Below are 27,020 nucleotides of genomic sequence, written 5' to 3' on the forward strand. Positions count from 1 at the left end.
TAAAAAGTCTACTGTCACAATCATAACATTGGTTTCCTGTGTCCTTCTAAAAACAAAAAAATGATGATATTCAGGCCACTGCTTTAAAAAAAATCCTTTTTATTTTTGAGTTTATTTTGGTGGAGCAAACAAGATTTTTTTAAATAACTAAAATAAAAATGATGTTATTTCACAAACCATTAAAACACCACAAAAAGGCCCCATGAAGTTTCATCACCCAAACCTAAAAAGGGCAGTGACGGTAAGAGCCGACAATAACACATTATACATTCAGTTTAAGGCAATACATTACGTACACTGAATAAACATCATTGTAATACAAATCACAGACGGAGCAGATCTAAGGATCGCACTGATTTATGCTCCCATAGTCTTGTTTTGTAACTTTTGATTACATCCATATTTATTTTCCAGCCTTAATGCTCGGTCACACAAAATAAAGGAAATTAATTATTATCATGTGAAACATCTGGGAGAGACAGTCTCCATTAAGTGTCAAAAACTAACCTTTGCTTGGAGAGTATTTTTTGTTCAGAACATTGTGTGGTTTTAGTTTGTGGACATATTATCTAGAAGTCAACCAACATTGGTTATTCTATGGCTGATAGTCATTTTTTTCTGTTTTTTAAGTTCCACTAAACAGACAATGGCTTAATCGTTTAATCCTTCTACTTTTAAGATCACTGTGCTCTGTTTGTGTGAAGACTGAAAAATAAATACGGATGGTTTTAAAACTTGTGCAAACCAAAAAGAGAAGGGCTTTTCACAGTCTCTTAAAAACTCATGCAGCTGTTAGCACTGTACAGCATATTGGCGTGAATAATAATAATATTTTTGAAATCCTTTTGAGTTATTACAACAAGAAATAATGAAGTTCTCTGCTGAAAAGCAGCTGGCAGTGGTAATGCAGGAGGGAACAACCAGCTCCAAAACTCCAGCATAGATCGGTTCCTGTTACGATGTCTGGGGTAGATGGAGTCTGAAATTATTTACATCAGTGAAGCGGTCAGACTTTCAGGGCAATCCAGGACCCAGACCAGGAACAACTTATCCAAACTTCTTCTTCTTTATCTCTGCCATCCATTTCAAGTCATCCTGCTTTTGCTGTACCTCAAAATGGGGAAGTCCAAAGACTTTTTTCAGTGTTTTTGCTTTATTTCATTATTAGATTTGCAGTTATATTGTTCACTTACAGTAACTTACAATAATAATAATGTTCTACCGGCACTGTGTGAAATAACCATAAATCCATTTGTCCCTCTCCCAAATGACGTTTAACTCTCTGTACACTGCAGGGCAATGGTCCTCGATTACAGAAACAAAGTCAGTTGAAATGTTTCCCACATGAGCAAACGTTTTTAAAGATCAGTTTAACAAAACACATTGGAGTGGAGCAGCAGTGAAGCCTGACATTCGTTGAGTCTCTGTGCAACAAAGGAACTACATGCTCACGAACTGGTGACTGGCTATTACGTGTTTTTGTGCTCGTTCAAGGCACGACTCCAGACGAGACTGTGGCTGCGTCCCAATACTCCCCCCCGCCCTCGTTTTCTTCACTAACCCTAACTTTTGCGCGTTCCCGTGAAGGTAGTGGTGTCCCAATTCCTCTTTTCACCTAGGGGGAGGGGGCATAACGAGGGCTAGGGGCTGAGAATAGCCCCTTCAAATCGAGGGATTTCAGATGCTCACTTGGCGAGCGAGTGGGTATGAAAATTTCCCAGAATGCTTTTGCCGTAGGCTCTGCGTCGATTTGACTCGCCGACCGAAGGCAAACAGGCAGACTCGTCTCAGAGAAATACAGAGAAATAATCCTGTGACTCGTCAGATTTGTTTTGGATGTTTCTGATATAATAGTCTTCAGAAACCACAAAGTAATCCAGCTGTTATCTGGGTAATTTACACACTTTCAGATAAAGTTGCTGAAGAACACGCCAGAATAAAGGGATTTATGGTTCCGCGTTACACCAACACAGAGCCTACGGCGTAGGTTATGTAACCTACGGCGTAAGGTCTGCGTCGATGTACGCGGCGACGCGCGCCGTACGCCGTACCCTACGCCGTACCCTACGCCGTACCCTACGCCGTACCCTACGCCGTACCCTACGCCGTACCCTACGCCGTACCCTACGCCGTAGGCTCTGCGTCGATTTAACGCGGACCCAAACTCCGGAGCCGGCAGACAGAAATCTCTAAATTTCGGAGCAAATTTCTTAACAGGCGTAGCTACAACTGTTAGATTTCATCTATTAAACCAACATCTTCCTAAATGATTTATTTCAGCCAGCGTAATTCTCAACAGAGCTGCCGGGAGTTTCTCTCCCGGGACGACGCAGCAGCTTGACCCGGCGGACACGTCTGTTTTCGGGCTGTGAGCTGAGGCTGCTCCCCGGGGGCGGCGGCTCTTCTCATCTCGAAAACATCGGGTCAAATTTCTTAACAGGCGTTATTTGGATAAACTGAGCTGAAAAAATATTAAAACTTAATAAAGTGCCATATTAACAGCGCTACAGCTGAAATTAAAACAGCTTTTGGCTCTCTGCTTCCTGATTAGGTTAGGGATGAAAACGAAGGGGAGTAGGAGAAATGGGACAGGAACCTGGGCCAAGTGCCCTAGATCTCAAGTGCCCTAAAATCTCCCCCTTCTTTTTTAGGGGTTAGGGAAGAAAAGAAGGGCGAGTGGAGAAAAGAAGGGCGAGTGAAGAAAAGTAGGGGGAGTATTGAGATTGGGCCTGTGTCTTACAGAGCGATCAATGGCTCACTCCACTTCTTAAAACCAGCAGCTGTGAACACAGCTGTACAGGCTGGAGAAGAGAGCTGTGGTTTTGTATCTTCATGGTATTTTGACCAAAGCATGATTCACATAGCTAAATAAATAAATAAAATCACCAAAATTTAATGTGAAAAAAAGGCTAAAAAGAAAAAAAAAGGTTTGAACTTGCATTTTACTGTGTTCTTCACAGAGAGAATTATTAATGAAACAAAATAGTGCCATTGGACAATGTGAAAGTAATTAATACTAAAGTCCTTTGGGCATCAGTAAACTACAGCTTCAAGAACAAAGTCTGAAGTATCACACTTTAGAGGGACTGTCAAATTTAAATCTAGAATGTGATATTTGAGGATATGTCCACATAGTGAGGAAACTAGAATTCAAATGCCACAAGTCCTGTTTCCCTGAATAAAAACAAAACCTATTTTGCTTTGCAGTTGCTGTCTATTTAGTTGTTGGGCCAAGCCTCCAGCTCAGCAAAGTTATAATTCCTTTACTTGACGGGTAATGGCTCAGAGGAAGTCTAAAAGCCAACCTTTCTATGTGGCCATTGTGCCAGTTTGGAAGATGCTAATGAGTATTAGCAGAAGCTGTCATGTACAATGTGTCTCTGTGTTAAATGTCACGGGATTGCATTTTAATAACTTTTCACGCCGAATGTTCACCTCACTTCTTAGATTCTGGCTGCAGAACTTCGCTGCAGGTTGGAATAGCTTGTAGGCTGACAGGCGTCAGTGATGCAGAGATGACGATGAGTTGCGACTGTTACCGTGAGTGCTGTACAGCTTGCTCGAGAAAATATGCACTCACGCAATGCTGCATCCTGGCCTGTCATTCTAATTATTTTCCTCGCGATACAAAGAAGTAGTCTTGTTTCTCTGGATATCACTTTGATTTCTAGGGGACAGTGCCAAAAGATGAAGAAGAAATCGCTTCTGGACACGATTGGATAGGACAAGTCAGTGAAATGAAGCAAGTGATGCAGGCAGAGCGACAACCAGACTACCATCAACAAAAAAATCCAAAATCACATGCAGTGGTGGAGGAACGTCGGTTTTGCAGTAAAAACGTGTTGATCCAGGGAGTTATTAGCAATTTAGCAGCCATTTAGGTCGTTTTAAATGGTTACTCTTTAGTGTTTCTGTATGAGTCGTCACGTAAACCCCCTGCCACATCGTGTTTGGTTTGGTACATCATATACCAGTGGAAATGCCTGCGCATGGGAGGTGGTCCAGACCTATTTCACCACAGGGGGTTTTTGAAAAGTGAATAGGTATGGCTGGCCAGATCAGCAATCCCGTGCGAAGCTTCAGTTAACAACAGTCCTGCAGGAAGATGTCAGAAGGGCGTGTCCATCTGGCTGCCCTTTACAGCAGGCGACACCACTCCATAACTCCTCTCCTGCCACCTCAGAAGCTGCATGTGGACCTCTTTCTGCACCTGTCAAACACACACATAAACACATGGGGTTCTCAGCACACAAGGTTGGGATATGATATTCTGAATCATATTTTGGAAAGTTGATTTATTTCAAATTTAGAGGAGAAAACACATGTCATGTATTTAGTATATTGCTCAAGGAACTGGAAAGCTGTCCAGACTAAATTCACCAACCAGAACCTCTTTATATCCCAATATACATTCAAAAGGGACAACTTACTTGTAAACGTTCATGTTTTGAAGATTAGTGTTTATGAAGCCAGACTTGGTGTCAACAGTGTTACACTTAAAGCAGCACAACGTAACTTTCAGCTTTTGTTGAGTTTGGCGTCTCCTTTGGACAAAAGCGGTAGTGCTTTACCAGTAGTTTGGCAGGGTTCCTACCATGCTCCTCCAAGTTACATAGTGCCAGTGAAGGCGATACAGACCCCCTCAGACCATGACAGAGGTGTCATTAAACCTGTTGGAAGTTGATATACCATCACAATGACTCTGGAAATATTAGATTAAGGTGGAAAAGTTACATAGTGCTGCTTTAAGCAAGAAAAACAGTCAAGGCTTTTATTCTGAAGAGAACATATATAGTACATGTAAATTAAAGGAAACAATTCATATGACAATTAATGGACTTTGAGGTTTTATCCCTTTGGCCTTACTGCACATTGACATGGATTTGAGTCATTGCACATTGAGAGTTAAACAAAGGCAAGTGTTGCCCCGGGGGCTGATGTGGAGTCAGCCTCACATTATGCATGATGGTTACGTAAGCTCTCAAGGTCCTTCTCTCGTTTAATGAGAGGAAGACTGTTATTTCTGAACTTTAAGCCCCAGCATATCTAAACCTTTCACCTATCCCTGGGATATGAGCTGAAGGAGATTGATTGTGCAGCAGAGCTCCATAAATCACCTGTGAGATTGTTTTTAAATACCATAATGGTTTAGAGTCGTGTGGTTTGTACTGACCTCTTGATTTAGAAAGCAGTAGAGGACAGCAACAAGAAGCCCCTGCAAAAGAGATTATGTCTATCAGTAAAATTTAGATTCATTGACAGGTATCCCATGGTTTAAATGTCTGACACAAATGAGAGCTGATATGTTCAGAAATGAGTAAATCTTTTCCTAAAAGAAAAAAGTCACTTTCTTTTTAAGCTTTTCTCTTTTAAAGATTACCAAAAATCACTGTGTTCTGCCCACTGGTTTGGCTAAATAGTCAATACCCCTTTAATCCCTTACATGAAATAATACACAAAACATATTATTATTATTTATTTTTTATTATATATTGAAATTAAAGACACCCCCAATTTTGTCTTTAACAGATTCTTAGTAATTATTATTTTGTATCATTATGAATACAGTGGGTCATTTTATGCATTTTTAAAATGTATTTCTTTTATGTTTTTATTTTTTTTATTGAATACAGTATTTTTTTTAATTATTGGAGTGGTTCAGAGGTCTCAGAAATTCATGTATCAAATATGTTACATTCAGAATTATTGGGTATCTTAATGCACTGCTATGTCCTTTTTATCTTTACACGCAGAAAGGAAGAATAAGTATGGTATTTTTCATTTAGGTGAAACAAGAGGGGTCACCGGCAAAAAAAGTAAACCAAAAAAATTCCAATTTAGGGTTCAACATTTAGTTGAGGACGTCATTGTGGCTCTTCTGAGTTTGCTTGTCTGGATGATGAAAATACCCTTCCACGCAACCTTTTCTAGCAATCCCATCAACACAGCTGAACTCTAATTCTTAATTCTACTTTCATTTATGTGTGAAATATGTGTACAGATGCAGAAAGAAAAGCAAGCTCAAACACCTGACTGACTTTTAGTTAGAGAGTTTGAGCATGAGAATAAAAATCTACTCAGCATGCAGCCTCAGTGAAAGGTATTTACTCTGATAGGATTCACTCCCACACCATAACACAGAGCGTGAAACACAGATTACCATGAGGGTTTGCCAAAGAGGTCATAAAAATGTGGTTTTGTGAGAACAAGAAGTGGCTAAAAGGGATGTTTTTTGGTTTGTATCTATTAGGTAATTTGACAAATAGGCCACTTGTCACATATATCCTTCGGACTTCAGGAAATTGGATCAATTTAAAAAACAAAACAAAAAAAACATGGTATAATGAGTCTGCTTTCCAAGATACAACTGAAACAGGATTCTTGATACGAGCTGAGCGACAACGTCATGTCTGTACCTGGAAGGATCCGATGCAGAGCTCAATACAGAGGCGCAGATTAACGTTTAAGTAGTCGGGCAGGAAATTGAAGAACATGTAGTGGGTTCCAAACAGAGGGATGAGGAGCAGGGTGGACTTGGCCAGTCGTCTGTTGCACAGAAGAAAAGAGATTAGATGCGGTGGTGACCTGAGAGAGCGAGTGAACACTTGTCTCATTTAAATGCTATTCCTGATATTTATGATAGCCTCAAGCATGCAAACACAGTGATGTTCACATGGCCAGACAAGGGTTCTTCTCTCCGTTTGCAGCTTTTATTCATGATTCCAAAGATAGATGCAGGTATGAAAAACTATATACAGGTAACTGTTGCGATTAAGTCAAGTATCAGGTACTTCTAACGAACAGCATAAGGGCATTGGCAGTCAGTAAGTGAGATTATTTCAATTAGAAATTCAGACAAGTGTTGGTCTAGGTGCGTGGAAAAGCAGATGTGACCTGACTGAGTAGATTGAAGTTCAGTGGCGACTGTATGAATTATTCAATACCTGCTGAAGTGTATCAACAGTTTCTGCACAACTTGCATCTTCCAACATCAAAGTGCCTGCCTCAATTTAAAAAGTGTTTTAAAAAGTGTCACTCTCCTCGCTGAAAAAGACGAACAGTTTAACACAGTATACAGTGAGATGACCTTGAAAAATATAAGACTGTCTGGAAAAGATGAATTTAAATCTAAAAAAACATCTCGCTCCTAAGAGATTCTTATATGTCCATTTCTCTTATAAACAGATCTCCAGAGTTCAATCTTTATTTCAACTATAGAAGTAATTGACAGATGAGAACTTGCATCACTGCTGATTTCCAACTGTCTACAAATGTGTCTATGGAGAAAGGATACTGTACCTGTACTGAGAGGAGTTATTGAACTGGATCAGCCGAGGGTTGAGCTTCTGTATCAGGATTCTGATGATGTTCACAAAAAGCATGAAATTGACCTGTTGTTAGAAAGAAAAAGATTAGTGAAAAAAATGTTTTTGTTTTAACAGGTTAACGTTTTGATCGGCGGGAAGCTGTACCAAGTGATGCTCACGCCAACATAATTATTGAACGCCATGGCAACAGTGCGGGCAGCCAAGTGTGTAAATGACTTGGACAGACGTGACATGGATTATTTGCACTCTATTCTTGTGGTCTCAAAGGAAGTTTTTTCTTGTTTTCTTAGCCCGTTGTGCCAAACGTGTGTCTCTAAAATAAAACTGCACAAATTGTCTACATTTAAGACTGTATTATGCTTTACGGATGATTAACAGTTTATTATTTTGTTTGTTCCAGCATAATGGGAACATTTACCGCAATGGAAACAACAATTGGGCCCTTGATGATCCACCAGTAAGGCGAGTCCTCGTTGATGTCCCAGCACCTGCAGGAGAAGACATTTTGACATCGCACCAGCATCACATACTCTGAGCTGAAGTTAAAGTATAACAAAGATAACTTTCCAACAAAAAGATATCGAAATGCTCAACTATAATGAAGAAGTATTGAGGTAGTATTGTATGGTGATGTTGAATAAAATAAAGGTTTCAGAGATCTCAAACTGTGTCTCATGTCTCTACTAACTAAAAGATCATTGAATCCAACTTTGAGCAGCTAAAGTATAGTGGTTTTTGAAGTGGAACTGGTCTGAGGGCGGCTCAGTGCTCTTAAGATGGTTTACCATCTGCCAAATCAAAAGATGTGAAGCAAAAGCTAACTTCAGTGTCATGGAAATAGTCAGAGTAAAAGTGAGTACAATTCTTAAAGTAGTTGGAAAGTTAAAAGCATTGAAAATAAATCCTTATTCTCTTTTAAACATGTATAAGTGTGTATTTTAAATTATTGTGACTTTGAAAACAGAATACAATACAAACTCTGTGTCCTCAAAATACACCCTGGATCCAATCCACAGGACTATAAAGACAACAGGAACACCTGCGGGGAGGTAGGAGACCAAACATGTAATCAAGACACACCGAGGGTGGCGCAATCGTAACTGCACAGCTGCAACTGTACAAGCCTGTACTGATCAGTGGTTTTCCTGACACAAACTCCTTGCCATTAATTCTCGTTAGCAAGTTAAGTGGCGGCGAGTGTTTGTTGCCGTCATCAGTGACCTCTGTCTTGCAAGTCTACGTATTGAGATGTTGAATTACATTATTGGGGATCAGCAAAGGGGGGGGGGGACCACATTTTGTCGGATTTGTTTTCTCAAGATGTCACTGAGGCATGCAGGAGAGTTTTGAGCTATACAGTATTTCCTCTCTCTCTTTTTTTTTAAAGAAATTAGCTTGATTCTTTGTTAAACTTCCTTGAAGCAAAGAACTGACAAGCAAGGAAACAATACTGAAGTCTTCAGATTAGGTTTGTAATTGTGCCTTTGATTTTAAAAGATGTTATATCCGTATATATTTAATTAGTCAATAGTTTGGACATAAACACATTGTTGTCAACAGTAGAGACGAGACCAGGTGCTAATACATAACATTTTAAAAGACATTTTCTTTGCACATTAAATTTCAGAAAATTTCAGTGATAAACCAGCATCACGCTGGTGACCATGTGTGACTTATAAAGAGCAATTTGCATCAATTGAAATATGTCACATATGTATTTAACAACAAAACAAAACAAAAGAAAAAAACTATAAACTGAAAACGATAAGTTTTAACATTAAGAAATGTTTTCCAAACTGTAAGTTTGATGATTGGAGACACAAGAGACATTTCTAATTGTACAAACCACAAGTTTTGGAGATACTCATTTAAAAAATCAGATCTACTAAGATAAAAAAAAGAAGCTTAAATTCTTGCAGTAAAAATATTCTAGCCGCATAAACACAGTACAGGAGCTTCTTTACATAGAGGTCTTAATAAGATGGGCAACACTTATCAATTATATACAAAGTTATTTGGGATTTGTGTCACCTTTTATGCATGCAATGTCTGAAAGCAATATGGTATTAATGTCGTCGTTGTTCACCACCCTCCGTACTCTCTGAAAATATACTCACCCCATCCCAGCAGGCTGAAGCCCCAGAGACACTGGCGACTGTGGTAGAAAGATGAGAGCAGCAGGGAATTGAGGTAGAGCGCCTCCACCAGGAGCCAAAAGAAATTTGCCATCACACAGTAGTGACAGAAGACCACAGAGGTCTTACAGGCAAACTGGGCGGCAAAGCAAGGAAGAAAAAAGGGGACAGAGAGCAAAAGCAGAAGCAGGCATTTCGGTGCATAATTACAAAAACCAGGGACATTTGCCCAGAGGAACTTCTTAACTCTGCCAATATCCTCCTGAGCAGGGTATAATTATCTTACTGTGGAGAGGGTGCAGTGGTTGGTGTCATCACTTGAGAACAGTGTGGCATCCTTTATGAAGACCGCCACAGATTTCAAGATGAAAGTAATGAAAAGCTGGATGTGAATAAAGTTCCTGGAACATCGCAGCCTCCTGGATGAAAGAACAAACCAAACAAAAACACATTGAAATATATTAAAAAAGGAACTTGGTTTTATGTTATACTATAACTACACTTCAAGTCATAGCTGGCTGATAGTGGAGATTAGTTCACCTTCATAATTATCTATGGCTTATTGCATCACTATATTAAAATATGATTGCTTACAGTCATCTGCATATTTACTGTACAAATTTGTATTTGCTTATGTACACTTTCATTTTATCCATTTTATGTTTTCATTTATTCATTTTCATTTCATGTGCCTCACTTATTTTCTCCTCTCACCACCTACCAGTCTATTATCTCTAAAATAGTGACGTAACCATGCAGGTTGTTTTTCTGTTTCCAGTTTTCCCACTAAACTAAGTGAGCTGGGAGGTCTTTGTGGCATTAAACGTGGTCTGTGAGGATACCAAAGGGATAATCAAAGTCTTTTATATGAGGCACATCTGTGGGGCAGAGCAGGAAAGAAGTCGTATTTGGTGTGTGAAAACTTGGCTGCTGTACTGACAATGATTGCAATCTTATTATTTTTTAAATTTCTACACTGATGACTGGCAGCCATACAGTAATTAAAAGCTTGAGTCTCTTTGATTCATGTTCGTTTTCTTTTTAATTATTCCACAAACCTCTCGTGGGTCGTCCTCTTAATTAAGTATGACTGGAAATTAAGCCAAATAATGTTCTGCGTAAAATTCAAGGAGTTACTAATAATCATCAATACTTTTTGATACCAGAACCCTCTGGACCCAATTTGCTCATACCTGAAAAGCAAGAGGATGAACACGGCAAAAGCCAGCACCAGTAAAGAAATGCTGTAGCCGATGGTGTATATGAGCTTCACGGTGCTGAAGTACAACTCCTCAGTCTGGAATCAAGATGGGAAAAAGGACATTTCATGCAAAGACATAACACTTTAATATCAAAGCTGTTCAAACACAAACAGGCTTCAATATGAGCTTAATGTCTCATAATGAGACAAAATTACAGCAGATTCAAACTCAACTCCGGTGAAGAGACAACTGCAGAATAACAACAGGAAAAGTCTTTCTTTTTTTAAGCTGTTAGAATATTTGGTATCCTCTGAAAACTACAGTAGGTTTCAGTAGCCTTCTCTTTTTGTAAAATTAAATCTTTTTCGGCTACTAGCCAGAGATTAGCATAACAATATTCTGTCCGTGGAAGATACACTCACATTTACATGTGAATGCATCTTCTCTTCTGCTCCAGAGAAACAGCTTCCCAGTTGGCTTTATTTTCATTTTACTTTCATAAAATGCAACTCTTGAAATTCAAACATTTAGTTTTATTTTTTTTTATTTCAAAAAGATGGTCTTGTGTCTCCATGCTGCTGCTGTTTATCCTCCTGCTTGTATTTTTCCCTCTGACCTCTGCGCTCCCAGTCCCCCTTCTGCCTGACCTCCCAGCTGCCTCGTCTCCGCAACTCTTACCTCGGGAATGTCATCGTCCACATTGCAGGCAATATGGTACGGTGGGAAAAGCGTCGACCAGCCTCTGCTTGTGCAGTTACGGCTCACTGACCCTTCAGAAAGATTTTGAGAGATTAAGAAGTCAGCAATGCGGTAGAGAGCTTAGCGTTTCCTTAAAGTCAGAATAGATTTGAGTGAAACTTTCTTCCATTTAGCCACACACTCACTTTTGTTCCACCACATTTGTCAATACTGAAATGTCTCAACAATTATGGCCAGCATTGACTGACATAACATCCCTTACATGATAAATAATAACTCTTTTTTTCAGGTTTCACCTGCAGAACTAAAGACGTGTTTTCCGTGGGGCACTGACAGTCTCTTGGCTTTCCTTGTAGCCATTCAGAAGCTCCTTTCACTTGTATACTAGCATGTTCATATATTATTCTATTGTTACGGGTTCAGAATGAAGTTTACAGGAGTCCCTGAGGAAATGGGAAATATCAACTTCATGCAGAGACAGTCGATGGAATTTAGGTCAAAGCTCGTGACTAGACTGCAGATATCTGTCATTTTTAACAATTATTTGGGTTGGCTTGGAGGTTTGTGCTTTATATAGAAGACCCTTGCTCTAAAATGCTTCAATAATCTTCTGATTTCATAATTACTTTGGCATATAAAAGCACTTTTGCATTGAAAAACAATCATTTGTTGACATTTATAGTCTTCTACTTTTACTTTTACTACTTAGGTGTGTCTCCTCGGTTTCAGCGTACCGAATATATATATTCGGTATATATAATATATATATTTTTCCATATATTCCACAACGTATTCAAGGTTGTCACTAATTCTCACAAGGACAGGATATCAACTTGTGTGATATTTGTGTTTTGTGGACATGTTGGCATGTTGCTTTCAGGTCATATCAGAGTAACTTTCCCACTTGTGAAATGTCAGCATCGCGGTTTAAATCACAAACTGGGAAAGTCAGTATTTTCTGAAAAGCTGCCATATGACCTATTTCTGCTACAACAAATAAATGGTGACGCCTCATGAAAATTTGGTCCATTGTTCAATCCAACGTACATATCTATTTTTAATCTGTGCACTTATAAATCTGTCATCATACAAAAAAATGCTGAACTGTAAAAAAGTATGCTTGTAAGTCGTCCCGGCTTGACCGTTCATCCGATATGACATGAGCATGGCATGTGCATTTAGCCAGAAGCATCGCCGCGCTCACAAAGCTCAAATACTTGATGTTACTCTTGCTTGCTCTTTTTTCAAAACATCCTGGTTTTTATTGTCTGTGCCCACCTTTAAAAGCTACGTTTTTATTTGTCAGGAAAGATTTAATTAGATTCCATTAGATCAGTGGTCCCCAACCCCCGGGCCGCGGCCCGGTACCGGGCCGTGGGTCATTTGGTACCGGGCCGCACAGAGAAAAAAAAAAAAAAAAAAAAAAAATATATATATATATATATTTTTTTTTTTTTTTTTTTTAATTAAAAAATTATTTCTGTAGAATCCCCGACTGATGATGGATGACTCTCAAACTGATGGTTCACAATGTTTTTATTCCTTGGATGTAAATACACTGCAAACACACCCTAAGAGCTATAAAAGAATAAAATAAAATAGTTAGTCTTTCTACATTCATATAAGTTTAACTTAAATACAGACCGACGCAGCTGCTCGCTCGGTCGGCAATAAAGCTACCGCAATACATGAGCGACCAAACTCAAGCTGGACATAAATACGGTATAAAATTTGCACAAATCCTTATCAGCAGGTGCTTTTTGTGTCAGTTAGACACACTTTAGCATTCCTGACACTAGTTTAGTCTTTCAGACACACTTTCTACTGCCGTTAAACTTTTACCGTTAAAGTCTGAAGCGCCGGATGTTTACGAGTTATTATTATTATTATTATAGCGAAAATACCACAGTTTTTAATGCCGTCATTTTATTTAGTTTTTATCAACTACACCTTTAGATTGGGCCGTGAAAATATTGTCAGACATTAAACCGGTCCGCGGTACAGAAAAGGTTGGGGACCACTGCATTAGATGATCCATGAGATAATCTGGCAAGCCTACTTTAATCCCAGTGCACCAACAAGACCCAACAAACCACTGAATGAAAGGAAATACTAACACAAAACCCATTTGCTGAATGAGCCCAGGATTGTTTATTTGTGCTGTATGTGATCGTACGGTCACCTGTGTTGTTTTTGAAAAGAGAGAAGACAGCAGGGCAGGCTTTCTGGACGGTTTCCCCGGCAACGGCCTGAGGCCAGCAGGTGACTGCATCCCAGAATGGTCGGCAACCTGTTTGGGAAACGTTTTGGAAGAAAAAGAAATTAAGTAATGTGAGGAATGGATTAGTTAATCTGCAAATAAGAGAGGGAACATCTTAAAAAACAAAACAAAAAAAAAACAGTTAAACTATATAATCAAGTGGAATTTCACAAAAAGTCAAAACTTTGTAAACATTCATCCCATCCATCCCCCTTCTGCATACAATGAAATATCACACAAAAGATTGCAAAAATGATTAACTACAGTAGCTGATATTTATCTTACGCTCAATTTCATGTACAAATAAAGTAAATTTCATACGGCGGCTACAGCCCGACTTGGATTTATACGAGCCGCTGCTACAGGAAACACACCTTCTGTGCTTCGGTTTTCCTGCTCTGCAATGTACTGAAGGCAGTGGCGCTCCTCCTTCTCCAGCTGAAACATGTATTCACACTCCGGGTGCAGACGTGACCAAGCCTAGAGGTAGGAAACAAAGCATACAGGGAGAGCAAAGGGGGGGCATGCTCCATTATGTTTGGCGATATATAAGCAGGTGGACTCTGTGCCCACTAAAGCCATCAGGAAGGTATTCCATTTGCTGAAAAGTAAAATAAGTGCTACTCCTCTTTGAAAGGGCAGTGACTCATGTTGTTCTCCCACTGACACTACCTGTATGACAAAACACACCTTTTGTCCATTTGTGGCACTCAGGACGATAATCTTTCATTAAAGTGCACAGAGAAAGGGAGTTTGGGTGATTCATTAAAGGACTTGCTTCTTGAGGATGAAGAAAAATATCTTAGCCTCCAACCACTCTGTCATCCATCCATTTAATTCTGTTCAGAAATTCTTTGGTTTGTTTTCCGTTGTCAAAAAAAGAAGAAAAAGAATGATTGGATTTGCATTTGGGGAGCTTGACATTTATTTCCGACTTCAACAGTTGAATATCTTGTTTCTGAGAAGGCAGTGGATTGATTGAAGGTAAACTGAAACTAATGTGAGAACAGGGTTGATAGAGGAAACAGGAAAAGAGATGAGACCTGCATGAATTTATAAACTATAAGAGCAGTTTGGTGCTGTTTATAGTTTTTTATTGCTCATTTTCTTCTCACTGAACAGTTGATATGCATAAAAGATTCTGAAAAAGATTGAAGTTGTAAGGTCATGAAATTCAATTTCTGTGAAAGATTCATGCATTTTTCTAGGCATTCATATCAATAAATGAGCACACAGGGATTTTAAGACTAAGTCTAAGGTGACACAAAAAACTCTATGCGGACTATTTTTGAAAGAATTGTGTCTTGATTACAGTCTGAATGAAACTAGACCGTATGAACTGTATGGCCGTATGTACCACATCAGGGAAAATGATATGAAGCCATAAAATGCTACAAAATCAGGGTTGTAGTCTCTTGGCTGGTGATGGGAATAGCCTGTGGTTAGTTGTCATCCCCTTAGCTGCTTTGTGGTTGGTGCTGTCTTGACGTGAGCATATTCATTTTTATTTTAAAGGTATTATGGCTTGCTGTGCAGCTGGCTCTGCTAACAGACAGCTGCGACCTTTTAGGTTGACCTGGAACGGTTAGAAGGCAAAGCTTATCAAAGCTGCCTGAAGCAGCTACCTTTGCTGTGGTCTGAAAGCTGTTCTGGCCAGAGTTAACCAGGGGACGGCAGCTGGACCGCCTCAAGCTCATCAGCTCCTACCTCTTGCAACAGCTCCGCTCAAGCCTCCCAAGTTGACTGACTGAAACTCGAGCCAACGAACTCCAAAGCAAGTACTGCTGGAGCTGGCATGAGAACAATAGCAATTGATTATTGTTCAGTTATCTGGGCATCTGCACCTAAGTCTGAGCTTACAAAGTTACAAACAGCTCAAAATAGGGCAGCTAGACTTACTCTTAACTGTTCTTATAGATCTAGTGTTGACCGAATGCATTCTTGTCTCAGTTGGCTGAAGGTGAATCATAGGTTATCTACCAGTTTATTATTATTTATTCGAAACATTATTCATAGCAGGCATCCCACTGCCTTCTCAAATCAGATTAGTTATAGTGCAGATGTTCATCATTACAGTACCAGAGCTTCAACTCAGCGTCAACTTACATTACCAAGACCAAGAACTAATTCAATGAAAAACACTGTTGTATATAGAGCAATTTCATCATGGAACACTCTTCCTTTAAATATTAGGAGCATTCAAAACAAGAAATCATTTAAAAAACATGTTAAGTCATTTTTTAGATTGGAGAGTTAATAGTGTTATGTTATCATTTTGGGAACTGTGATTTATGCTTTTCTTTTTCTTCTTTTCTTCTCTTTTTAATTGCAATTGGATCTGTGTATGTTTTGTAACTGGAATTGTATGTTATTGTGTATTGTTGTTTATATTGTACTTTTTAAATAGGACCCCAGGAAGACTAGCCTGGCGTTTGTGCGTCGGCTAATGGGGATCCTTAATAAACATAAACATAAACATAAACATAATAGCAAAGGTGTGCTGAAACGTGCAGCTGTAGTTCAGAAACGATTCAAGCTGTCTATGTTCACTTCTCATCTGAGGTCTCATCTTATTGTATATATATGAAAATATTGCTCTGCTATTAAGTAAATCCTTACTTTCAGTTACTCATTTCATGTGTTAAATATAGCGTGATATTCACCAAGTAAATGATTGTCTCATTTGGATGAAAAGAACATGATAATACTGGGTTTTCCTAAGGGCAGGGTTATTTTAGGATAATCATAATAATCATAATAATCAGCTGGAGACTTCTTCAGTGCCACTTCAAAAACTAACCATACAGAAGATCTTTGGGAGAGCATTTACGCTGTGCTAAGCACCAGCAAAACATGAATAACTAGTAGGCGTTTGATAATTAAACTCTTCTGGTTGTTTTTTTGTTTTGAATTTCTCTCTCAGACTCTAAATGAAGGCCAAACCAAGGAGACTGTGTTTGATCCTCATGCGCATTCCTCAGTTAAGACTCTCGGTGCACTTTTTAATAATGCCTTTATGTTTGATAAACAGATTTAATCAGGAGTAAGGTCAAGATTATTTTGACTGAGGCTGTTTTCTAAAGTCAAGGTCCATCTCCCTCTTAATGATCCGGAGAGAGTGATATAATATCGTGCCTTGAATACTGCAGTTCCTTGTGTGCGGGTATGGACTACAAGTCCATCCAACGTCTGCAGCTGCTCGACTTTTAACTGGTGAGAGGAAAAGGGACCACATCACACCAGTCTTGACTTCTCTCCACTGGCTTCCAGCTTTCAGTTCAGGGTTCACTTTAAACATTTATCCCTGGCACCTTTGTATTTGACTGTGTTACTTCATGCTACTCCAGCCGGAGCATTAAGGTCATCCAATCAGTTGCTTTTAGAGGTGCCAAGAACACAATTCAGAACCAGGGGCGATGGAGCTGTTATGGATGCAGCACCTAAATTATGGAACAGGCTTGCACCGTACATAAAGATCTGCTCCCATGTTGGGACTTTTTAAATCTCTCCTGAACACTCATCTATTATCCGTAGCTTTTGACACAGACTCAGGGTTTTATCTCAACAGTTTTTATGAGTTGTATCCTTTTAACAGTTTACTTTTTGCGTCATTGCTACATTAAACTTTACAACCATTTAATCTAATTCAATGACGTATGACTTTTGAAGATTTAGTTGGGAATTCAGAGACCATGTTTTGTTTTTGTTGGTGGAAACAAGTGGAAAGTGGAAACAAGGTATGACGAGTAAAAACTACCTGGCTCTTTAACTCTTTACATAAATTATTTGTTTCCCTCTTTTTACTTGTGGGATTGTGGATTTTAATTTGATTAGAGCAGAAACTTGCAGAAACGGCTCAGTTTCTCAGTCAATCTCTCCTTCATTATTTAAAAACAAAAACAAAGACGGTGTTGTCTAAATTGCTGAAATCAAGGCTTCAGAATGAATCGTCGACAAACTGGCAGTGGATATCAAACATGCTTGGTCTTTGTTTTTTTCTTCTTCAGTAGGCCAGAAAGTCCACACCTGCCTTCAAAATATCCACTGCCTGCTGCAATGTTTTCATGTCTTTTCCTTCATTCTCTCTTTTTTGTGGTAAATTCTTCTTTTCATACAATTAGTACATACAAATAGTTTCATACAAATATTTTGTCACAAGGAATTTCATCCAAAACAATACAACGACAATATAACTATATATGTATATGTATATATATATATATATATATATACAGAGCCGCTTGAGAGATTTGCAAGGCCCTGTGTGAAATGGTGGGGGGGGGGGGGGGGGGGGCCTCGCGAAATTTTTGGGTTTTTCGGGTCGGATTGAGTGTCTATATGTGCAATTTTAACTCTCCAATTAGCAAAATACTGGATACCTTCCCCTGCCTCATCATCATCTCTTGCCTCGACGAGGGGCCCCGCGGCTGCTTGAGACCCGGTCGGATCGGTGATTTTTGTAACAAATTTATCAAACGAGCCTTTCAGAGAGGCATTAAACTCTTCCATTTTCTTTAGTTTTTTTCTTTTTTCATCCCCTGATGGAAATTTTCTGAATCTGTCTCGTTCTCTCGACATTGTGTGGCAGTTTGTTCCAACTCCATCGTCTGGATCAGAGCAGCTTGTGTCTGCGCTTGGTCTGATCAGTTGTATTGAACAACAGACACGCACATCATTGCACATATATTTATTGATATGCACAGACTAGTACACATTTAGGTCTGTAATGGAATGTGTCTGTTGATATTTATAAGGGAAAAAAAAAAAAACGGCCCATAGCGCGAGGCCCCTTGGGGCGCGAGGCCCTGTGCGGTCGCACGGTTCGCACACCCCTTGCGGCGGCCCTGTATATATATATATATATATATATATATATATATATATATATATATATATATATATATATACATATTTACATATAACTTTGTGGCATTATGGCAGCTGGATTGGTTTAAGGTTTTTTCAGCCCTTTGACAGATGGCCTTTGATCGATTACAACCATGACTTTTCCTGGATTGGAACAAAACATACTCAAGCCCACAAAGTCTGCAGCATTGGTCTGATTGGCTTTAGACATTTTAATGTGGAAATATTACATATTTAAACCTCTTTACTTGCAAGGATGGTGGTAAGTGGATGGAGGGGCTAAACCAACACCACCTTGGCTTAAACTGAAACGATCCATTTATTTTGTTCTTATTTTCTTCATGCAGCTGGTGACCTACAGTGGTCTCAATCTAAAGGTCAGAGCAGGAAGCTGGGTCTTGTTTAGTTTGCTAGGACATGATTCACCAACAGTGTGCTGCGTGATTAAATGTCCTCCATCAGTGTGGTTCTGGGATCCTTTTGCATCCTTTGAACACAAAGCAGGAATATATCACCATTTTCAGACTGTTGTAACAAAAGCTCATTTTGTGCTGTTAATTCCAGGCTATTATTTCCATTTCAAATTTAAAAACAGACAAATTTGTTCTCATTTACTCGCCCATCATTTCCTGTCTTCTGTTCTTTTTTTTTCTACTGTTCAAAAAGCATAAATCATTTCTCCGCGTGGGTCTTGAAGACCCTATGAAACACAATGTGATGTCAGTGGGGATGACAGCGGTGTGTGCACGGGTGTTTGCTCACGGTCGAGGTATTATTCACGTGGCGAGACCTTAATGCGTTCAGTCACTTCATGTGGCTGTCTCTTCTTTACAGGGATGAAGGCAAGTTCTCATGATGTTAATCAGGGTAATCTAAAGTCAGGGCTCAAGGCTTATACTTACAATTCAAGTGATCATAGCTTTCCAGAAAAAAGTCAGTATAGTGTCCTCTTTAGACCGAGATATGAGAGCCGGTGTGTTTGTGTGTGTGAATGTGTAGACAGCCGATGTACGGTACATTGAAAAAAAAGACAAAAGTAGAAAAAAAATGCATGTGAAAGAATCAGGCATGTCATCTTGATGCCTGTCCATTTTTGTAATTACTCAAAGGAAGAATGCTTTGCATTTTCTTTTTCCTATGTTAAGTAATCTTCCAGCTGCCGTTTGAGTTGTTCTTTTAGTTTGAAAGAGATTCACATCCAATCAATGCAGCAGGACAACAAAAGATGTCAAACAGCATGAAGCCATCTCATCTGCCTCCTTCCCATTTCCTTTTAAAAGAGCTGGAAATGTTTCCTCGTGACACGTCCCCACCAAACTCTTAATGAAATAAAGCTTCTGAAGGTACATTCCCGTGGGTTCACAGACGCCTCTCTGGGAGAAGCAAATCCCTGCCAGCCACCAGATTTCTGAGTGCTGTTTCAAAGGAGGAGCAGCTGCATGCAATAAATATTTCCGTTAAAAAGATCTAAGAGTTTCTCTGCAGGGTAAACACGATCAGCACGATCAGCACCTTCACAAATGCATGGCCCTTTACATCGAGTAAGATATGAAACTGTTGGGGAAAGGATAAAAATTTCAGGGCTGTTGAGCCAATCCTGAAAAATAGCTCTCGGCGAAGTTACAAAATGCAACATAGGAAGTATGGTAATTCAAAATGTGCCCATTTTTTATCACTGTTAGACATTGAAGTGCAGAAAATGACTAAGGGGATTAATGATTTCATGAAAAATTTAGTGAAATTAACACATTTTTAAAGAGGATGCATAGTTTGTTCCCTGAAATTCATCAGGATGATATTTTCTGTTTAGTCGTGTGCAATAACTCACTGTAGCCCTTATTTTATGTTGAGCCATTAATGCATTTGTCTTCTCACACTGACACAAGTCATGGCATTTTCAGAACCAAGCCAGTTTTCTTTTTTACTTGTAGTGACAAATAAACTTCAGCATCACATCAAAAACAGCAACAAAATAAACATGATATGAGAAACGAGTTGGTTATGCACATAATCATGTCAGCAGGAAAATGTTTTCCCCCATCACTTTAAGTTTAGTAGGAACAAATTATCCAGGCATGTCCTCATTACCCCCGTCTCTGTTACCATCACGGATGGATGAAAGTGTTGTTAACCCCTGATGGCTTTCGCTCATCCTAAAGCCATGTTATTAACATGATACAAAGTGTAAATGTGTAATTTAGTCAACAGTTATTTGTATTACAGTTCAAAGGCGAGCGAGGAACACAGGTTTGCATTGTATTTGTTTATAGCTGCCTTTTAATTATTTAAACTATTCTGAATAGAGATTTATTTATATTTAAATGGCAGAATCTGCTCTCTCTCTCGAGTCATATAAAGGTAAATCGTACCAGAATTTTTGAGTCTACAAACATGGCGCATTACAATAACTGCTTATACGATCCCCTAGCTGTTGACTTTTTAGCCTAAATGTTTCAGAGGAACTGTGTGTAGTTATGGGTTTTGTTAATAATAGTGTGCTCATGTATGTACTATGCATTGAAAATAGTCAGTGTGACAAAACAGTAACTTTAATGTAAAACATTTACTGCAATTGAATGACGATCCAAACCTTATCCCAGTGTATCCAGCCAAAAAAGTAATTGTTCAATCATCACTTTATATTTCCATGTGTTGTGTGATCTACAGTTTTTCAAGCTTTATTTTTAACAGCTGGTTTAACTAAAACATAACACATCAATTTCATCCAAGTAAATGAAAAAAAGCGTAATAAATCTACCTTCAATTATTGGCGTTTATGTTTTCCTTGTCGGCAAGGTTTGGCAAAGTTACTTTTGGATCATGACAAAATGAACACTAATAATCACAATGATGATGTTAATGCATTGCATTCAATAACGGTAACACTACTGGACCGAAAACCCAGTCATTAACTGTTTCTTGAAGAATTATTTGAACAAAATTTGCATCTGTCTTTCTGTAAGTATAGATGACATCTTACCATCTGTTTTTTACTTTAGATACCTGTAAATACTGGGAGCTGCGTCTTTCCCATCTTATATAGAAAGACTAATAATTCAGCAAAACTGCATTTCTCAATTGGACGGCATAACTAGGCGCTAGAAAATAAAGTCTAGTTATAGACAAATGACACATTTCCAAAGATATGATATGCATATTTTTAATTAATGTCTCCCTTCTGCACTTAGCACAGAGGGGACAAAACACTGTTCTTCTGTTCTTCTTAATGTGATACAATAAATTAATCTTGTTGAAAACACATACTCATGTAGATAAGTTATTTAGCACGGCTTGAGTAAAGTGCTAGAAAATTTTTGAATTACACGTTTAAAGTGCTTGAATTTCACGGGGGGGAAAGTGCACCCTGTGGTGTGCAGCACGTCTAAAGGACAGCGGTACAGTGTTCCCAACTGTGGTTACATCAATATGATTTCTGAATGAAGTGAGCGTTATGGCATTTATTGTTATACAGTAAGTATAGGTATCCTTTTCTGTCTGTGTTGGATTTCAGTGACATTTAGATTGGCTGGTCTCGAGCCCCTGGATGCTATTTTCCACTCTGCAGTCGTATTATCATCACTGGGAGCTCCACTCTGAGGTCGAGTGGCTCTGAGGTGTGATAGATGGCAGGTTGTAATTATTTATAGACCCTTGCTGGTTATTTACACCCTGACACTGCCGCCTTTATTGTCGGCGCTTATTACAACACTGTTAAATGACAGGATTACATTACAGTTTCTGGCTGATTTTTACTTGATTTATAAATCCAGTATGTATACACATTAAACACATTATACACATATATGTATACATGTATGTATACACATTAAACTGGATTTGGGGGATTTAAATTAAGTCATTCATTATTTTACTTCCAGGGTCTGATTTCAAACTTTAGTTATTAAACCGTTCTTCTATGGTTTATGTTTTTTTTTAAATTCTTTCTTTTCTAGCTGTATTGTTAGTGCAAAAGTTATATTTTCTTATGCATTAATGTTATACCTTTTATTTGCTTGCTGTACAGCACATGGGTTGACACAAGCAGTTTAAAGGGCTTTACAAATACAGTTGGTATGGATTTATATCGTTCTCATTTTTTTCTTGGATTTCTATCAAGTAAATGGGATGTACGTATTTGCATGTATAACCAAAATAAATCAAGAGTAAATCGATGAGTTAGGGAAGACCAGAGGTTCAAATAACTATAAAAAAAACTAGTAGCAAAAGGAAACTTAACATAACACGGTGGAACATTGCAGTAAAACAAAACTACAGCATTCAAAAATTGGGACATTATCTTAAAAAGGACTCCATCACAAGAGTAAAACAAAAACCACAATTTCAAGAATTGTGAAATTTCACAAAACACGACAAAAACTAAACAAATACATTTCTGAATCCAAAATAAAATATCAAAAAAATGTAGGAACAGAGAAAAAAATTGATTCATCTTCCCTGTAGGAAAACCTGTGCTCTCCCGAGACCAACCCAGACGACCTGGAAGAAGGTATCAGCCAAATGTAACACCTCTGATACGGAGCTCAGCTTTCATACGAGGGGGATGCTGTGAGGACATCTTGTGAGACATAGGAATTGGAAAACAGATGAGAGGAAATGAGGGTGAGTATGAGGGGGTGAGGAATGAAGTGAGTCAAGGGCACATGACATGTCCATGCAATTTATCTACAATACATGATGTGATGAAGAGAGACAGTACGCTGCATTTGGAAGAATGAAAGAGAGACGGCAAACGTGAGAACGAGAGTGGGGAGGCTACATTAGGTACATCTGGATAATATGAATCCTGAAACCAAATGCAAAGCCAAAGGCTGCATCACCCTGCCAGATTAGCGCACGGTGAAAATGCTCTCAGAGAGGTGAAGCCCATTATCCACGAGCACCAGGCTTGGTTTTCAGATGTTGGGTTCTATTTTTAAGTGAATCAGGTGCACTTTTACGCTTGTGTACTCTGGAGCCGCATGGACATATAAAACATGTTCTGTCCTTCAGGAAGAGGGCACAAACAAGGTCAGCCTCTGAAGTTCAGATTAAATACACACAAAGGAATATTTTGACACTCTTTCAAAATAAGTTCATTTGTTTTCTTGCCAAGAATGAGCAGATAGAAGATCCAGGCTGGAAAAAGCAAGGTGGAGCATCTGTTTGTTGTGACTGTGTTTTCCTTTGACAAATGATTGTGTGTTTTAGGGATAGTTCATTATAAATCCCAGCTGTCCCGAGCAGTGAAAGAGAATGAAGAGGTGGGCGGTGATGAGTGCATGCCCTGTTCCTCTCTGTGCTGCACTGATCATCACACCACCAGTTTGCTTGTTTCTCACATTTCTATTCTGTTAGGAAATTAGTGAAGTGGCTGTGCAATAACAGCCCCGTAAAGCTGTTGTGTGCGCTGATGAATCTGACATGACAAACTGTGTTAGTGTGGCATGTGCACAGTTCTTTGCCTGATGCACCTCTTCACAGCTGACTGGACAGAACTTGTAAACAATTTGCGTTCACAATGTGGCCGGTACTGGACAATAAAAGTCAGCAGCAAAAGTAAGGAGCTCATAGTGGACTTCAGGAAAAAGAAGGGTGACACACATGACCCCTCCCATATCAGTGCCATGTCTGTTGACATATCTCCAGCTGCAAGTTCCTGGGGACTCACATCTGGGAGAACCAACACTGTCAGTCTAGTTAAGAAGGCCCATCAGTGCCTCTTCTTCTTGAGGACACTGAAGAAGAACCACCTGTCTGCTGACATCCTGGGTGACTTCTGTGCGATTGACAGCATCCTGACCAATTGTTTCACAGTCTGGTACGGGAATTGCTCTGATTCTGACTGCAAGGGACTGCAGTGGGGAGTGAAAGCTGCCCAACGCATCACAGGGACTCCACCTCCTGCCATCGAGGATGTCCAGAGGAAGAAATGTCTGCACCGGGCACGCAGCATTCTCAGGGACCCTTCTCCCCCTCTCATCCTACCCGTATCTCTTTCAGCTCCTCCCCTCCACAAGGCAGGAGCCTTCAGAGCAAAACCAGAACAGTTTCTCCCAACTGAAGTCCCATTGACCCTTCCCTGTCCCTTCTCCCTCTTCACCGCTTACAATCAATCACCATAACTGTACCTTACACAGCCTCACTGTAAATACACATATTCTTTGTATATGTACACACTTACACTGTATATGTATATAGTTACACTGATTACTGTTATATTATTTTCCCAGTGCTTTCTTCACTACTGTATATAATCATTGTAGATCTGTTCACTGCACATCATAAAGAACACTTTTTTATTCTTAATACTTCAGATACTATTTATATAGCACTTGCTACTCTTGCACTTATGGTTAGATGCCAAACTGCATTTCGTTATCTTGTATTCATACATGTGTGATGACGATAAAGTTTAATCTAATCTAATCTAATTAGGGTCTAATTTATTTCAGCAAATAGTGATAGTAAAATAAAACGAGCTACAACATTTTTTTTCTTGATGTATCAGTTGTGTTAGGAATTAATCTTTAAAATGCATTAAGAAAAAGTGAAAAATATCCACTTTAATATCCCAAAATCCAAAGAGTAAGGCTTAGTCTATTTTTCACAGGAGTTAAACTAAATAAATAAATGATACTCTTTACTTAGCAAACAACTTATTTTGGCATTTCCCTTTATAGATGTCGTCTTTGTAGTGAATCATCATGTTCCACATGTTGATTTGGCAAAGACTTTCATGTTGGATGCCCTTCCTGGCACAACCCTCTGCACTTATTCAGGCTTGAAACTGGCACTATGAGCGGCTGGGGTAACTGGGGTAACTGGGGTAACTGGGGTAACTGGGGCAATGTGTTCAGGACAGCTGGCATGTGACGAGATCAATGAGGATCGATCCGGTAAACTTCCGGTTAAAGGGCAAGTGACTCTTCCCAGTACACCACAACCACACCCTAACATTTAATAGTTGCATCCAGACTCAAAGATGGAAGTAGAGTTATACTGTATACTTGGATATCTAAATATATGTATGTTCCATTCAAACATAGCTAAATCCATCTACACAAAACATCCTTCCCTGTTTCACATGAACCATATTATTCCACATGGGCAAACAGATAATATTTTGCAATGACGGCATGAAAATGTACCGTATATGTAGTCAGACTGGTCTCTTGAATGTGACAGTGATCTTACTGGACTGAAATATTCCTCACAGTCACAAAATCTCAGTCTAGAGGCATGCCTTCGAGATGTGTGTATGTGTATGTGTATGTGTGTGTGTGTGTGTGGGGGGGGGGGGGGGGATAACACCACTTTCATATGAGAATCTCCTGTGAGAAATGTTTCCATGCTTGCCCCTTATGTCATAAGTCCCAACACACACACACACACACACACACACACACACACACACACACACACACACACACACACACACACACACACACACACACACACACACACACACACACACACACACACACACACACACACACACACACACACACACACACACACACACACACACACACTGATGCAAAGTCACTTAAATCTATCAGTTATATTTGAACCTATAAAAAGGAGGGGTCTTACATATTTAAACATCTTCTTAACAATATCACCTCAAAGGAAGCTGAGGGTTCACGCTTTAAGCTCATATTCATCATGCAGCTGTAACTTTTTATATGTAAAATAATATTGTCAGTGTAAGGCTATCCATAGTAGATGGAAGTCAATTCACAGTCGACAAGCTGCAGATGTGTTCTGTTCATTTAGCATGTAAAGGTCCAATTGAGGGAGCAATGTTGGACCTGTGTGAAGGGCCAGGTGCCTGCAGGCATGTCTCCATTAAATACGACGCAAGTCTTCCCAATAAAACGATTCTCCTAATTACTTTTCAGCTTTACAATCTATGATTTCCTATAGGTTGCTTCAAGTTATAATTTAGGCTTCTCTTGTTCTTATTTCAAACGCATGCAGTTATAATGAATCACTCACTTGTCGGGCCAAACACAGAGAGAGAAAGATCCCTGTGATGCGGAGATGGGGCATGCTGACTCGTCCTCCTCCGGAGTCCAACTGCAGCGCTCTGAGGCTGAGCATCAAGCCTCAATTATGGTCCCGCGTTAAATCGACGCAGAGCCTACGCCGTAGGATACGGCGTAGCCTACGGTGTGGGCTCTGCGTTGGTGTAACGCGGAACCATAAATCATCCTTCAGTCCCGGATGGGCGGGATGCTGCGCTCTCTCCAGGTGAGAACACACTTGTCAGATGTGCAGCAACACAAAGCGGGAATTACGATATTTACTTTCAAAGTAAAAGCCTCACCTTTAAGGTGCCAGTAAAAAAGGCTTATGAACTACTTTTTTTTTTTTTTTTTTTTTTTTTTTTACATCACCTCTGTTATGCAATGAATACAACAAATAAGCCATCCTAAAAACGGGGGGTCTACGGGTGATAAGTTGGGCTTTATTCGTACACTACAAGCTTGTATTTTATTTTGGAGCAAAACATAATTTCCTGCTTCTC

The 27,020-nt window shown here is 39.3% G+C and overlaps 1 protein-coding gene across 1 annotated transcript; it reads right to left on the minus strand.

Moving 5' to 3' along the window:
* Positions 1-160: 160 nt before the first annotated feature.
* Positions 161-26,597, minus strand: ghrhrl (growth hormone releasing hormone receptor, like). The gene is made up of 13 exons (XM_061738137.1): positions 26,489-26,597; positions 13,999-14,104; positions 13,547-13,654; positions 11,344-11,435; positions 10,657-10,760; positions 9,750-9,882; positions 9,446-9,599; positions 8,307-8,367; positions 7,747-7,816; positions 7,300-7,391; positions 6,417-6,546; positions 5,174-5,215; positions 161-4,210 (listed from the first exon to the last, which is right to left on the minus strand). The coding sequence occupies exons 1-13, from the start codon at positions 26,591-26,593 to the stop codon at positions 4,109-4,111; spliced, it is 1,299 nt and encodes a 432-aa protein (XP_061594121.1). The 5' UTR covers positions 26,594-26,597; the 3' UTR covers positions 161-4,108.
* Positions 26,598-27,020: the final 423 nt, after the last annotated feature.

The sequence above is a fragment of the Cololabis saira genome, chromosome 13 (genome assembly GCF_033807715.1).
Source record: "Cololabis saira isolate AMF1-May2022 chromosome 13, fColSai1.1, whole genome shotgun sequence".
NCBI lineage: Eukaryota > Metazoa > Chordata > Actinopteri > Beloniformes > Belonidae > Cololabis > Cololabis saira.

Excerpts from the sequence above, each read along its gene's own strand:
- ghrhrl (XM_061738137.1), bottom strand. The coding sequence starts at position 26,593 with ATGCTCAGCCTCAGAGCGCTGCAGTTGGACTCCGGAGGAGGACGAGTC. Across the intron at positions 13,655-13,998 it reads GGAAAACCGAAGCACAGAAG|GTTGCCGACCATTCTGGGAT; the intron begins GTGTGTTTCCTG and ends TTTCCCAAACAG. Across the intron at positions 10,761-11,343 it reads TGGACGATGACATTCCCGAG|ACTGAGGAGTTGTACTTCAG; the intron begins GTAAGAGTTGCG and ends TCTTGATTCCAG.